The sequence below is a fragment of the Parus major genome, chromosome 5 (assembly GCF_001522545.3).
Source record: "Parus major isolate Abel chromosome 5, Parus_major1.1, whole genome shotgun sequence".
Taxonomy (NCBI): Eukaryota; Metazoa; Chordata; class Aves; order Passeriformes; family Paridae; genus Parus; species Parus major.
The window spans coordinates 10,854,015-10,868,911 of NC_031774.1; the positions used below are offsets into that span (position 1 = coordinate 10,854,015).

A 14,897-nucleotide genomic window follows, 5' to 3' on the forward strand; every position below is an offset into this window, starting at 1 on the left:
CCCTCTCTCCTCAGCTGCCTTAAAGGTAAAGCTACCCCATGACACTCACATATGTGCCTTTGAGTTATGTCTTAGGTGTGCATATGAGGAAAGAGACTATTTCTTAAACCCCAGCACAGTTTCGTGCATCCAGCTCGGTGCTGTAGCAATAGGCAGCAGTCAGCTTCTGCTGTCATTTGTCTATAATTTTTCTCAAGGTTTAAGTGAAAGGATTGCTCAGTTATAGGTCATCTTCAATTTTTATAATACTTGTTTGGATTATCCAAATTTTACCACAGGTTTAAAGAAAAACTAACAGTTTTTAAGCCACTTGAGGATTCTTCCATTCATTCCACAATATATAAACATTCCAATTTCTCATCTTGTTTGCAGTCCCTTCCTAATAACTCTTGGCACTGAAGAGGATTAAGCAACAGATGGTTTTTGCAAATCACATCACACTTGCCAACCATTAACTGAATGCCATTAAAGGTCCAAGCACCTCAGTTGGACTTGCACGTATTTATCTTCCTGCACAAAAAGCACTGAATAGCTCAAAGGAAAAAGCAGAAATGCAGGAGATTGCTATGCAAACAAACTCCAGGTTAGCTTCCAGCATTTTGTCAGGGTTGTTTTTTAGTCCTGCACCTCTCCATCCCAGGAATCAGCCAACTGTAAGAAACTGGTTTCCTAAATCACTGTGATGCACTGTAAGCTGCCCCAGTATTGCCCTATTACCTGGTATCTTTAGATATATTACAGTTCAGTTAGCCAAGGTGTCATGGGGGAACACATTTCTGTCCTTTCTTTTAAGAGGGATATACTAAGTAATTTTTTCCCCCTAAACATTTACAGAAAAACTGAAAGAAAAAACATGCCATCAAGAGATTTGAACTGTTTCCTCTCTGCTGTGGAAAAGGGTGAATTAGTTAAAAGGTAATAAAAAGTGATGGGTTTGTGGGAGAGCAAAATTAGCTATGATATATTTTAAAGTACTTTTGATATGTTTATTAAAAGTCAAGATGTACTTCAAAAGAAATCCCAGTACACTTTAAAAAAACTGCATGGCTTAAAAAAGATGCACTTAAGAAATGAATCAACACTTTTTCTTAAAATTTGCACTGATAATTTACACATTATCAGTGTAGTACCAGTAGTAGGGAAGATTCTGCTGCAGCATTTTAATTAGCACAGATCTTATCTTAGACTGAGCACTCTAAATTCACAACAATAGGAAGAGATGGGTTTATGGACAAGGTGTTTTTACAGTATTTAGATTGGAATAGTTTTCCCCTCCCCCGCCTATACTGCATTCCCTGTAGGAAATACAAAGAAAAGAAAATAGGGTGGACATTGCTGATGGCAATACACCAGCAAGGTGATTTCATTATCTTCTCCTGCATAATTAGATTTAGGTATGTCACCATTTTAAATAGAGCATAAGCAGTCAATTAACTTCTACTTCTTACTTGTAAGTCCATAAACAGACTAAAGAAAAACAAATGGAGGAGGGAGGAGTGCCGAGGGAGTGAGGCAAGGAAGAAGGAAGGCAATTTAAGAATTGCTTGAGACTGCAATTGATTAGGAAAATAAGTTATGGAAACTCATACACACACTCTTATATTCAAGGCTCAGCACATCTTCCAGAGGACAGTTTAATGGCCACTATCTACCTTTACCAGATGAAATCCTTTTTCTTAATCCCCAGTCCTACTGAACTTGAAACCACTGCTATTTAAATTTGTCATAAAATATTTAACTTTCTCTGCCATGCTATTACCTGATCAATGAGTATATTATATCCTAATAACTTGTATGTGTTCCCTTTGGCACAGGAGCGGAGGACAGGTAACTCTGCCTTCCTAAGGTAGCTCTAAACCACCCTATTTAAACACTAATGAAGAAATCATACAAGACAAGAGACCCTGGTCCCCATTCTGGATTAATACCAAGTTAAAAACAGATAATTTCTTCTTTAGCAAACCAAATTTTTTTTCTCTTCTCCCCACTATTTACTCAGTGCCTCATTAATCTTTACAATGCCTGTACCAGGCAGAACAAGCTCAGACACAGGAGCCAGATCTGGGGATGCCCTGTGGGGGCTCCCCAGGCTGGGGAAAGAGGCTGGGCACAGGCACTGCCAGACCAGTTCTCTAGCTCCGGAATTGCACCATTCACCAGACCACTGGCTCCATGGACCACACCGCAGCCTCTAGGAATGGCCACTGAGATAACATCATGCAACAACTCACAGGCTGGATCAGCATCTGTTTAAGAGTCTAACCTGCAAAAGAGGCAATGATCAAAATCTGAATTAAATTGACAGTGAAAAACCTATTAGATTTCCCATGCCTGCCACACTATGGGTGCATAAATCACGGCAGGTGTGTGTCACTGACCTGTAAGAATTCTGTTTTCTTCAAAGAACAACAACTTGATTGAAAATCACCTTGTCAAGATATAATGACTTCCCTTTCCCCAGCTTGAACTGGGGAAAGCTATTAAAACCTACTAGAATATAAAAAGCAAAATATTTACTGCATGGTTATTTATAGTTGCTATGTAGTCACCTTGTATTATAATATTGCTCCTGCCTTTAGCTGCATTTTTATCGTTCTAGAGTTTTCTTCAAGGCAGAAGAGAAAAATAAAGAAGATAATATCTCATTGTATGCTCAGTGACTGCTAAAAATCCTGTGATTTCCAATTCTGCTAACATAGAACATATGCAGTATTTTGCTATTATGTATTAGAAGTATTAAAAGTAAATGGTAAAGCAACAGGGCTCTGATTATCTCTGGTATTAAGAGAATTGTGAACTTTTGGAAGTTTTTAGAGAGACAGGAATTATCAGTGAATATTCTTCGGTGCTTCACCGATGCTCTCCCTGCACAATTTGTTTACTGCGTCAGGATATTAGACAGACATATATTTTACTTTTGCTGGTAATAGCCAATTTTCAAGAAAGCAAGCAATATAAAAATAGCTATTTACTCAGTAACAAGCAGTACAGTACATTATCATTTGACATTGATGTTGTTGGAGGATAGCAAATCGACAATCAGTTCTTATTCTGTGACTTTGTAAACCATTTGCTTTTATCATTGCAAAGCATGTTTGGCTGCAGCAAAACCTTTACTGCCATACTAACAAACAATTTGCTTTATAATGTCTAAAGACTATGTTGTATCAAAAGCTTTCTAATTGCCTCACCATTTAAATAAGTGGAATGTTATACAGAGATTCTGCAGAGAAGGATAAATTATAACTCCCTGTTAGACCCTTGCAGAAGAGTATTTTGTTTACCTTTAATACTTAGAGTTTGTGACTGTATGGTCTATTATGTTATTAGTTCCTACATGGCAATTTTATTATCATTTATCAAAAATCTGGAGCAGGCTCAAGATGGGTAGCTGAGAGCAGTGTGCTCCAGCCTCACTCCAAAGAGCTCCTGCTCTGCTCAGCTCTGTCCAGAGGTGGGAGGTCAGCTCAACTGTGCTTCAATTCACACCCAGTATTCCCTGTAGAGGCCTCAAAGGTGTCTACTGCTATTCACAAAACATCTAGAAATCTCAGCACTGTTTAAGGTACAGTTTCATTAAATATCTAACATCTGAGAACAACTTGGCAAGAACTATACTGTCATTGTAAAGTCTCATGCATCTTGTAGAATGCTGAAGAAACATTCTACTAATGATGAAAGTGGGGCTGTGGGGTGAAAAAGGCAGAACTGCAAGCAGTTCACAAAGCTCCAAGCCTCCAGGAATCATTTTTAAGTTGCCACTAGAGTCATTGGTTTCTTCATTGAGTTGGTTGCTCATTAGAAAGAAATGGGCCGTGTAGACTTAGGATCTTAGTCCTGCTTCCATTTGATCCACAGCCCTTTGCTTCTACAATAAATCTTGTCTTTACAGCTCCAGCCAGGAAATGCCATGCTGCTGGCTGGCTGCCCTGCCTTCCTGGGCCCCTCCCCTGGCACAGCCCCACTCTCATGGGCAGTCACAGCTCCAAGACCCAAGCTCCTGCTCTTGGATGTTCTCCCAGTGGCCAGGGTCAGGTTCTTTTCTAAATGAAATCAAAAGGTGGAAGTATTTTCCAACCTTGTGTGTCCACATTTTAAAGACAAATAAAAAAAAAATTCTAATTGCATTTTAGTATATTGACTTTAGACTCCTTTTCTTTGTTTCCTTGGCTTAGGAGCCTTTCCTAAAAATCACTTCCACATTTAGTGTCACCAGCTTCTTTGCTAAAAGCATCATTGCCTGTGTTGGTATCACCTGGCTTTTCCACCCATGTGTTTCTCTTGTGTGCTTCTCTTCTAATTTAAACTGTCCAATGACATAATATTTTCAATATTAGTAATACTAGTTTTATTTGCTTGATTTCAGGACCACTTTTCTCTCATGCAGAAAGGCAAAGGAATGTTTATAACCTAGATAACTCAGTGATGTTTCATTCCATTCTTGACAATGGCTTTCCAGTTCCTGAATTGTTAACACTTTGCATAGCTCAGGCCAGTGCCTGACCTAAATAAGCCATTTATTTTTGCTATAGGCAGTACTCTCATGTAATAAAAAATGCAGATCCCATCCTGAAGTTCCTGCTTACTTGGCATAATGCTTTATTTTCCTTTTGGTTCTCTCCCTTCCATTTGCAAGTTTGACTTAATGATTTCTTTTGCCTTGATTACCAAACATCACTTCACATATATATAAAATTTCATTAACCAGGATCTTTTTTAAAATTCTACAATTGCAAAGCTGCAATTTTTGAGCACCTCTGAACTCAGAGGCTTCACCGAAGCTTCTATCCCTCTCCTTATTTTTAAGCAATCACAAATCATTTTATCTGTTTTAAAGTACAGTATGATAAGCACACAGGCCAGTCACACATCACAAGTTTTTAAGTTTACTATTTTCCTGATCAGTTTCTTCCATTTGATTACACTGCTTAAAAGGTAAATTTTAGATAGGATGTGTCTGCATGCACTGTTATGATGGACCATGGTGCAGTTTGACCATATCGTGATTTAATGGCACGAGTGCTAGATGAGTAGCTTTTCTGCATTAGAGCTAGTGCTATAAATTTGGCACTACTCCTACACTACGGCATTCTCATTATGAACTAAAATCACTAAATACACACTTTTGTATTTTTTTGCTCAGTGCTAAAGACTTAACGTGTCTCTCTTTAGGGTCTCTTCCTTATTATTAGGTAGAATCCACTCTTCTGGGTGCTGAGGGCAGGGTTCTCACAGTTTTTTTTCCTGCTTACAGTTAGGCACCAGGGTTGGTTGGCACCTGGTTTATGCCACCTTGGCATAAATTCAGGGCAAAAAACAGACAGGAAAGTAGGTCAGTACAAGCACCACTGCTTTCCAAACACAGACTGATCTCCAGCATCAGCTGCCTCCCAAAAGCTGTCTAACTCACATAAAAGGAGTTAGATATTTCTAGCCCATTATTTTCAATGAAAGCACTGAGCTTGGTCTGGACCAGAAACATCAATGTTTTAGACCAGCAATGTACCCACCTTAAGTGGCTCAAACACTGCCTGCCTGGAGGGCAGCTGGGCTGGCCCGGTTCAGCCCACCCCTGGAACCCAGGCTCTCCTCAGCTATTCTGCTGACATGAAGACAGAGGCACACACGAAAGAAATCCTCAGAGAAATGACAGAAAGATCTGCTCAGACTGGAAGAGACCAGGGATGCCACCTACTTGGCCAGGTTGCTCAAAACCCCATCCAGCCTAGCCCTAAACACTTCTAGGGATGGGGCAGCCACAGTTTCTCTGTGCAAACTGTTCCAGTGCCTTGGTACCTACTGAGTAAAAATTTTTTTCCTAACGTCTAGTACAAATCTCCCCTGTTTTAATTTCATATCATTCTGCTTGCCCTGTCATGATCTCCCAGTGCAATGAGAACATCAGCTTGTTCCACCAGCTATCCCCTCACAATGCTTGGCCTGACTGCTTAGGCATCTGCCCATGGCACTGGCAGGTAGAATCTTACTGACAGGAATAATCTAAGTTCAGCACTGACAATCCTGAATCACTGAAAAATGTCCATTTTCAAACACACACATTTTCCTTAAATGTGGCTTTTAATTTTAGAACAGCTGGGGTATAATTTTTGAACATGTAGGACTGACATTTCTCATTGCTATTCTTGCACTGGATCAACTCATTTGAAATAGATGACACCTATCTATTTTCACTTGAAATAGTATTACACACACTAGAAAAATTCCTCTGTAAATAGTACCTCAAACATTGACAATTGACTTAGAATGAGTTGGCTACTCAGAGAGGTGAAAAAGTCATCCGGGATAATTTCTTTTTTCCTTTGTAGAGGAATTGTAGAGTATATATATGTGCACACCATAATCCCATCTATTTTAAAAGAATGCTTTAATTCAGGAAGAGAAATAGCTTTGAACTTTCATGCTGAGCAATACTTAGACATAGGAAACCTTCAGCTTAACTCCTCTGAACTTCACAGCCATAAAGAACTGCAGCCAGCATTTGTGATTTACATCATCCTGCTTATCCCAAAATACTTCCTGGTGATGCCTGAGGTTTTGCTAAGGATTGATGTCAGACTGCTCTCAGGCTCATCTCCTCCTCCCTTCTACCATCTAGGTAGTATCTACCGTCTCCTCCTACCTTCTACTATCTAGGGCTGTCAACTTGTCTTCAGATACAACTATGTTCTTGGTTTACTAAATGAATTTTTGGATACTGCTGAACCAGCTCTAAGAACTCTAGGCAGAAAGAACATGGAACTGACCATTCCCACAGACAGCCTGGAGTCACTCTTTCAACTGCCAGAGATACAGTTTCTTTGCTCTCTGAGACAGTAAATGCTTAAGCAAGATATAATTAAAAGAAAGGATGCCTGACAAGTAGGTAACTGGTTTGGTCTGCCTACCTTTAATAATAAAACCAAGTTTTTTGAGACTGAGATCCACATTATGCCTTAATTCTAGCTATGGGTAGTTTTAATGACATTTAAATGAAAAGAAAATGATAGTTGTGGTTCCAAATTTCCTTTTATTATAGGCATAAAAACAAATATTTCTTTTGCTCAGTCTGCACTGAGCAGTTATCTGCTCAATCACTGCTCAGGATGTAAGGCTGCAGTGACAGGACAGCATCAGAGATCAGCAAAATAATCAAGGAAAGTAAAGAATAAACTGTAAAGAAGGGAACAATCACTTTTTGTTGTAAGTAGAATTAAAATACTTCCAAATTCAAAAGACAATTTAGTAATATCTGTTAACATTACTAATCAGACCACTGAGAAAAAAACTGCTTTGCTATACATTTACTTACCATCCAATCCTGGAACACTCATCCTTAACCACTACTGTCCAAAACACTAAGAAAAGCAGGTAATTCCTGGTATTTCTGGCATTTTTAAGACACCAGCAAAAGACACCTTCCAAACAGATTTTTCCTGATTTTAATTGGGGAGATGCAAAGGAATCAAGCTTGTTGCTTGATGTGATTGAAGCATGTCTGCTTCACCCATGAAGAAGGATGGAAACACATTTGCTACCACAATGCTTGCTCTGAGCTTTGTGAGGGCACCCTCCAGGTGCTCCCGCACTGCAACCACTGCATCCCACCCTGAGCACATCCTACCCACGGCATCCCCCTCCTCCCACCATCCCTCTGCAGGCAGTGGGAGCTCATGGATTGAGTCTCAGCCGGCCAGACTCTCCAAAGGTTACAATGCTACAACAGCAGAAAAGGAGAAAAATACAGTAAAAGTGCATTGCCCAGCACAAGAGACATTTCCTTCTGATTTTGAGAAAGCAATGGTAGGAGTTTCTAACAAATATTATTTTTGTATGAAAATCTTTTTCAGAGGTGACTTAATTTAGCAGTTCTCAAAGCTGTCTTCTACCCTGCAAATCATAAATTAAATTTGTGTTGCTAATGAGGGAACTAATCAGCTAACTATTTAATACACATGTGAGTAACTCGGCAAAACTTTGTTCAGGTTGAAAAACCACCTCTCCAGCTGCAAATATACTTAAAAAATACATATTTGGTTTTCTTTAACCCTTACCCTAGCAGGTAAGTTTATCATTAAAATTAGTGCTTATCTGAACATATTTTGGTGATTCTCTGATTCTAATTTCATAGACATTAAGTAAGGATTTCCTATTTTGAGTCTAGAGACATAGCAGTAGAAAAACACACACATTCTATCACGTGGATTAATACTTTGCATAATATTCAGGTAGGAAAACAAATCTACGTATTTAATACCGCCAAAGGGAATCCATCAAAACCAGTGCAACAAAGTACTGGATTACATCAAGTACATTTCAATTCTTGCTTGAGGAAAAGTAGATTTAATCAAACAGCAATCAATCAACAGCATTATTAGGAGACAGGATTTTTCAGCTCTGGTTTAAATTAATGAAAATACCTTGTCTCTGCTTTGTGTTTGAGTGATGGTGTGATCTGCTGCAAAACCTCTAAGCCTTTCCTCACTAAAGTGGATCTACAGGAATAACCACCAGGTACTCAATAATAAAGAGCTTTGGGATAGGTAAATGTGTAGGGATGACATGAGGAATCATTTGAAAGAAATTACAGAAGAGAGGACAACCAAACCCCACCATCAATGGGGTTGTATATCTACTGTGGAAGTTCCCAGCCCTGCAGAACCAGTGGCTGTAACCACTGAACCACCTGAACACCAGTGCCCTGGCCAGGTCACTCTGGGCCCTTTCCCCTTTCCCAAAGGGGTTTTTCCCCATGGGGTTAGAGGCACGTATAAGAAAGAGGCCTGGATCAGTCCAGATCCTGCTGCTGCTGCTTCTGTCTCAAAGAGAACACAGTAAGGGTTACTTCCGCAAACCACTCAATATCAATAAAAACACTCAAACAAAATAATCTCATGTACAGATTAAGGAAATAAAAAATGCAAGTGTAAGGCACTGCTGAAGCAAAGATATGGCTCCCAGTCAGAAAACCACCCATCAGAATTTAGTGAATCCCTCAAACTGCACAATTGAAGTAGCAGTAAAAAAACTTAAATGACAGATAACATGGTTTTGGGAATCTTATTTTAGGTTTGTTTGTTTGCTTGTGGTTTTTTTTTTCCACTGGGCACAATTTTTGGCATCATATATCCATGTGTTGTCAACCTCGTGATCATGGTTTCATTAAAAAAACCCTGAATTTGACCCTTTTTATCAGCTTATTCATATACATCCTTCTCGGATACACCTAAACCTATGCATGGGGGACTCTCCACTTGCAGCTAGTAGCAAAAATTAATCCTGTTAGCACAAGCAAGTAATTTGCAGATTACATGCAATACCGGCAGCTCAGTACCACCTCTGAGGTCAATGACAGCAGAATCAGAATTATTGCTGACTTCTACCAGTAACGTCTACCAGAGCAGAATTTGATATTAAGCATTTAGACACCCCAGACTGGATATTTTTAATTTCTTTATTTTTTAAATTGATACTACCATGAATCTTCCTTAGACCAATTTAAATTTCAATGAGCTCCAAAGATATACCTTAAGAAGAAGAGGAGCTTGTTGGCAGGAACATGTTCCTGCTGGCAGAATATGTTCTTCAAACAATTATGTCTTATCACAACACTCACTTAAAATTTTACATCAAATTGTATCATGGGGCCCTTTTAAAAACCCCTCATTAATGATGATTATGTAAGTACCATTAGATGAGAGACATTCCCATATTGCTCATAGCAGTTGTGCTTTAATTCTGCTGAAATCTACTCTACCATTAGTGTAATCACTCCTGACATTTTACCTTTTGTTTTGTGAAACATAATCTGTCACAGGAAAAAAAATTAAAAAAAAGATATTTTGGTTGTCATTGCAATCTGATTGAAAAAATGTTACTAATTAAATCTTGTACACAGTTATACCTGAAAACTCACTGACAGCTCTTGGGTAAAGATATATTACTGTAAGACAAGTTGTTATTTAGGTCTCTGAGGCAACACAAAGGCACTAATAAATCTCACACACACTCCTGTGAGTTAGGCCGATATTATCCAATGTTTGTGGGGAGTAATTCAACTTTGGCCTTTCATAATGACCAGAATGGCTCAGAGTGGTCCATGACTCTAGGGACAAAAAATATTCCTACAAAGGAATATTTGCATTTGCTTTAAGTCAGAGATGAGTTTGCAAACACACAGAAGCAGAGGTGAGAATTCATTGTTCTCGCAAGACATAACACCAGGTTCTGGTTTAGAGAACCTAGGCTGAGGTTTTTACCAAAGGGCGGAGGGCAAAGACATTTTACCAGAGCTGGAATTTTTATTTTCTGTTTGTCAGTCATTTACTTCCTTTTGTCATCAGAAGGGTTATAGAGAAAATACTCTTTCAGAGGATAAATAAATAGAAACAGTTACAAAATTCCAATTGTCTATAGCCAGAGCTTTGACCAAGTCTTAACTAGCAGTACGTTTCCTTTCACAGAAGTAAATGGTAGTCCTCCTCAACTTAATACTACAATACAAATATTTACTATATATATAACATATATACATTCTCCTGAGCGGAGACAGTGTCCATCTCACAAAGAAAGAGGAGAATTTTCTTAAATTATTGTAAAAAACATTAGTTTTTTTCAGCATTTTCATTTTAGTGCCCTTATCTTTATTGGGAATAGGGAATTTCATCAAGAAAGAAGTTTTGGAAATTCTTACTTGGTCACATAGGACACAGGGAATTAAGGTTTCCTCCATAATGTTCTCTTTGAGCTGGGGCTGGGGCTTCTGAGTATTCTGAACATACATGTGATGTGACTAGTGATCAAATTACTTTATGAGGAAATGTTCATCACAGCCAGGACAACTGCTTAAAATGCAACATAAACAGGTGTGTGTCAATATTTTGATTTTGTGTAAACAATTCAAGCTCTATCACTCTGAAGATAATGACATGTAATGCTGTATAAAATGCACTGAAAGGGTTTTACTGAATTAATTTGCATTTGAGCTCTGGAAGAAAATTGGTCTGTAGTGGAAAAGTGTGAACTTCTGTGGTCCTAAATGATATGATCCTAAAAGGTCTGGAGCTTCCAGAAAGCATCCTGGGAAAGGGCTTTACTACAAGGTAGAAGGGAAAAGAATGATTTTCAGAGCCTGCACTGTCTTTAATCCATTTACAGAGTTTCATAAATTCAGTATGACAGACTGGAATATATGATTCTGCCTGAGTATAAATGACATATTTCTTACCACTCTGATGCTACACCTCTGGGCAAAAACTTTTTCTCCTTTTTTGCAACATCATGAGTTCAAGCTGGAAAGGACATTGATCAGTGTTTTATAACCCTACTAATAAAACTCAGGGAAAGCAATCTGTACACAGGAGTTTATTTAGATGCCCACAAATTTTAAATCATTCCCCTTCATATCTCAGCCCACTGGACACCTTATCGAACTGAATTACCATTGGGTTTTACAGTATGATATACAAAATGAGCTGACATTATGATTTACAAACATCCTTTGAATATCATATAAAACACAACCCTCTCCCTTATTATACAATCATAAGGGCAATGCAAATAGAGTCAATACATTATTAGCTGAAAATTATGGGGCATTTTAAAAAAATAAATTTAACTTTACCACACAAAGCTGTTAACTAAAACAAAACCTGTTTAAAAAATTGGAGTAAAGATATCTGAATGCCTGAAAGTAATATTCTTTGCCACTGTCCCCTTATAAACATAACAGTACTTCATTTAAAAGACAACTAATATTTTCACTGTATAGTCACATTTCTTTCTTATTAATCAGTTTCACATTTTCTGCATGAAACTAAGAAAAACTCACAAATGTAGACTTTCCGAAGTGTAGCCACTATATCTATTTCTGCAATCTTTTCCATATATTCAGTGTGTTTAATTAAATAAACAACAACAACAAAAAAACTACACAAATGAGCAGAACAAAACACAACAGGACATTAAAAATATGACATTTAAGCTGCAGATGCATTGCCATAGAAATATATGCTTGTTCTAATGCCACAGACTTTCTAGCCTCATAAAAAAAATACATATTAGCTGAAGAGAATCTAAGTTCTAACCTCCATACAGAGCTAAGAGTCTTGATTTAAATTTCCTGTCTAAACTTAGGTCCTCAACAACACAGTAAATATAAGTATTTTTGAATGTCATAAAATATGAGAAGATAAAATCTGTTTCTGAGCTGTTGGTAATGGAAGTTACCAAGCATTAAGGTGCTCTGTCCTGCATATCACTGGAACAGGTACCTCTGCCCTTCGTCACTATGGCAGCAGTGACTGAGGATGACGGAGATCGTTATTACTGTAAACACAAAAGAGGCAAAATTCTGAACTCATCAATGCTGCTTCAAATGCAAGCAAATTCTAACCTACTCAAACTATATCATCTTAAGGGTCTCTGATTCCTTTAGCACTGTTTAATCCCAGAGGAATTATACTCAACAGAATACTGATAATGACTGGTGATTCTTTCTTGAATATGTATTGAATTGGCAGTGGGATAGGATTTTAGTTCCATTTCTCACTATAGAAGTATTGTTGCTGCTCTGCATGTTTGAAGAAGAAAGTGCTTATTCTGCCATTTCATTCAGTTCATGGCATTTAATTTTATAGCTTTAAGACAGTCTTATTTCGATTACTTTTATTCTGTCCATACCTTTGAATGCTTTAAAATGTTGGACAGCTGTGAAATATAAGTACTATGAAATCTGACTGTACATACATACATATTTTCATAAATACATCTAACAGGGACCTTGGAACCAAGTATGTGATATCATGGGACAAAATCACAACAGGCTGTCTTATTTGTAAAATCTAAATTCAAAGCAATAAGAGCTGAATTCTATCAATGTTGTCAATACATGAATTAAAACAAAAATATAGCGTTAGTTTACCCATGAAATAATTTAAACATATTTGAAAATTTCTTGACAGGTAAGGTGTTTAATTTACAACACTGAAGAAACTTGTAGCAACCATTGATTTCTATGCACTGTACTGGAAGTCACCCGGACAAGGCTAGCAAGGATGAGCATAGTGATAGGTCCCAAAGGCAACTCCCAAACATCTTCCTTGTTCGGAGACTTTGGTAATTGTCTGTTGCATAAAATGCCAATGCATACAGCTTCCTTTCAGGTGTTAACTCCAGCAGTTTTCCTCCCTTGGCACAGTCCAGTCTGACCCCGTCAGTTATTGTTGAGACACTCTAAATCCACCGAGCAGCAGACATTCCCATTCTGGATGGACAAACGAGAAGAACAAGTCACAGGGGCTGGTGGCATGCAGAGACAGGTGCATCCCTGACATATCTACCGCCTAAAAATACCTGCCCCCCAGCATCTAGGGTGTTGGCATTACTCCCAACAATGTCTCTTTGAGGAGGTCAACTTTGCCAAATAGTACTGACTTGGCCTGAACTACCACAGGAACTTGAAACCTGCATGTGGTCCCCATAATAAAATACAGCACTGCAGTGGCAATAGATGACTGGATTTTTCTCTCATGCAAGAAAGTTAATGGAGAGAATTTTGATGTGATCCACACAGGAAAGCTTTCTGCTTGTCTGAAATTAGCAGAAAGTTCAGATTCTTGGTTCATGGCAGATATGGAGGGGATGGGGGCAACATAAACAACATACAGCTCTGAAATATAATCCATTGTCAAGTACATTATCTATCTCTATTCTAACATATAGTCATTTATAAAGCTATCTTATGTAATAAAAAAGTACAGCAACTACTAAAAGCCCAAATGAACTTTATTTTTACTTTTCTTTTTTTTTTAATCCATCACAAATCTGCAGAAGAAAAAACTCAAAAGAGTGGCAGAAAAGCTACCTTCAATAATTTAAAGCCCTGGGGCAATAGCTTTCTCTCCCAGAGTAAACAGAAGAACATTTTATATAACCCAAACCAACATTTCATAATTCTGATATTAGCACAGTGGGGTCATCACTGCACAAAGCAAGGGAAATAGACTGCACTCCTGCATGACAGCCAGTGGATTAAACATATCTTGATGAGATCTGGGAACAGAACCTGTGACATTCCCTTCCCATCACTATTGTAGGAGTGCCTTTATCTCAGAGCTGCAACACCTTTTTACTTTTGTACTTGCTGGTGAAACTTTTATATTAGTGTTTTTGCCTCAGCTTATTAGCTCTGTAATACATATTTTCATGAACTTCCACAATAGGGAATTATTGAAATGTTACCCTTGACTCATACTGAGAATGCCTGAAGGGCACTTCAGGAGAATGTCTTAAAGTTGCACTAGGATATTAACATACATGTGCTCAAAATTTTCAACAAGGAGAGAATTGTTTTGCTTATACTCTACCAGATAGAAAACACATGGGTTTTCTGTAGCCCCTCTGGTCTCATTTACTTCCCCAAAATCTTAATGTGAGCCTCCAGGGGCAGAAAAAGACCCCAACTTTAACAGGTATATTCCATGACCATTCCACCTGGCCCATCGTACCTTGCATTTGCAGGTTGTACAAGGAGATCCCACCATTGTCCATACTGCGCCACTAAGCCTTGTGATTCCATAGCCATCTGGACAAGTTTTCCTAATGTCATAGGTGATGTTGTCAGCCAGACAGGGATCACTGACACAGTGAGGACAGCACTCTCCTTCTGAGATGGCTGTGTACTCGCAGTTGAGGGTTGGACACTGAAGAGGCCAACAATCCACCTCTCCTTCCTATAAATATTGAAGCAAATGTCACTGAACTTGTCATTTATGAACCAACAAGAAACTTTGTACCTTTTTGAATGGAAAAGTGTTGCTTTGCCAAATTTGCAATGAACTGAATAGTTCAGACCTCAGTTCGGTTGATCACACAAATACATCTTTGAAAGCTGATCTGAA

The 14,897-nt window shown here is 38.3% G+C and overlaps 1 protein-coding gene across 3 annotated transcripts in view; it reads right to left on the reverse strand.

Annotated features, from left to right (window-relative positions):
- Positions 1–11,343: 11,343 nt before the first annotated feature.
- NELL1 (neural EGFL like 1) overlaps positions 11,344–14,897 on the reverse strand; it is a 333,120-nt gene continuing 329,566 nt past the window's right edge. For all 3 annotated transcript variants that reach the window (XM_015631302.3, XM_015631301.3, XM_015631300.3), the window contains 2 exons: positions 14,505–14,729; positions 11,344–13,261 (listed from right to left, as the gene is read on the reverse strand). In XM_015631302.3, coding sequence (XP_015486788.1) covers positions 13,211–13,261; positions 14,505–14,729 — 276 coding nt within the window. In that variant the 3' untranslated portion in view covers positions 11,344–13,210. The remainder of the gene's footprint in view (positions 13,262–14,504; positions 14,730–14,897) is intronic.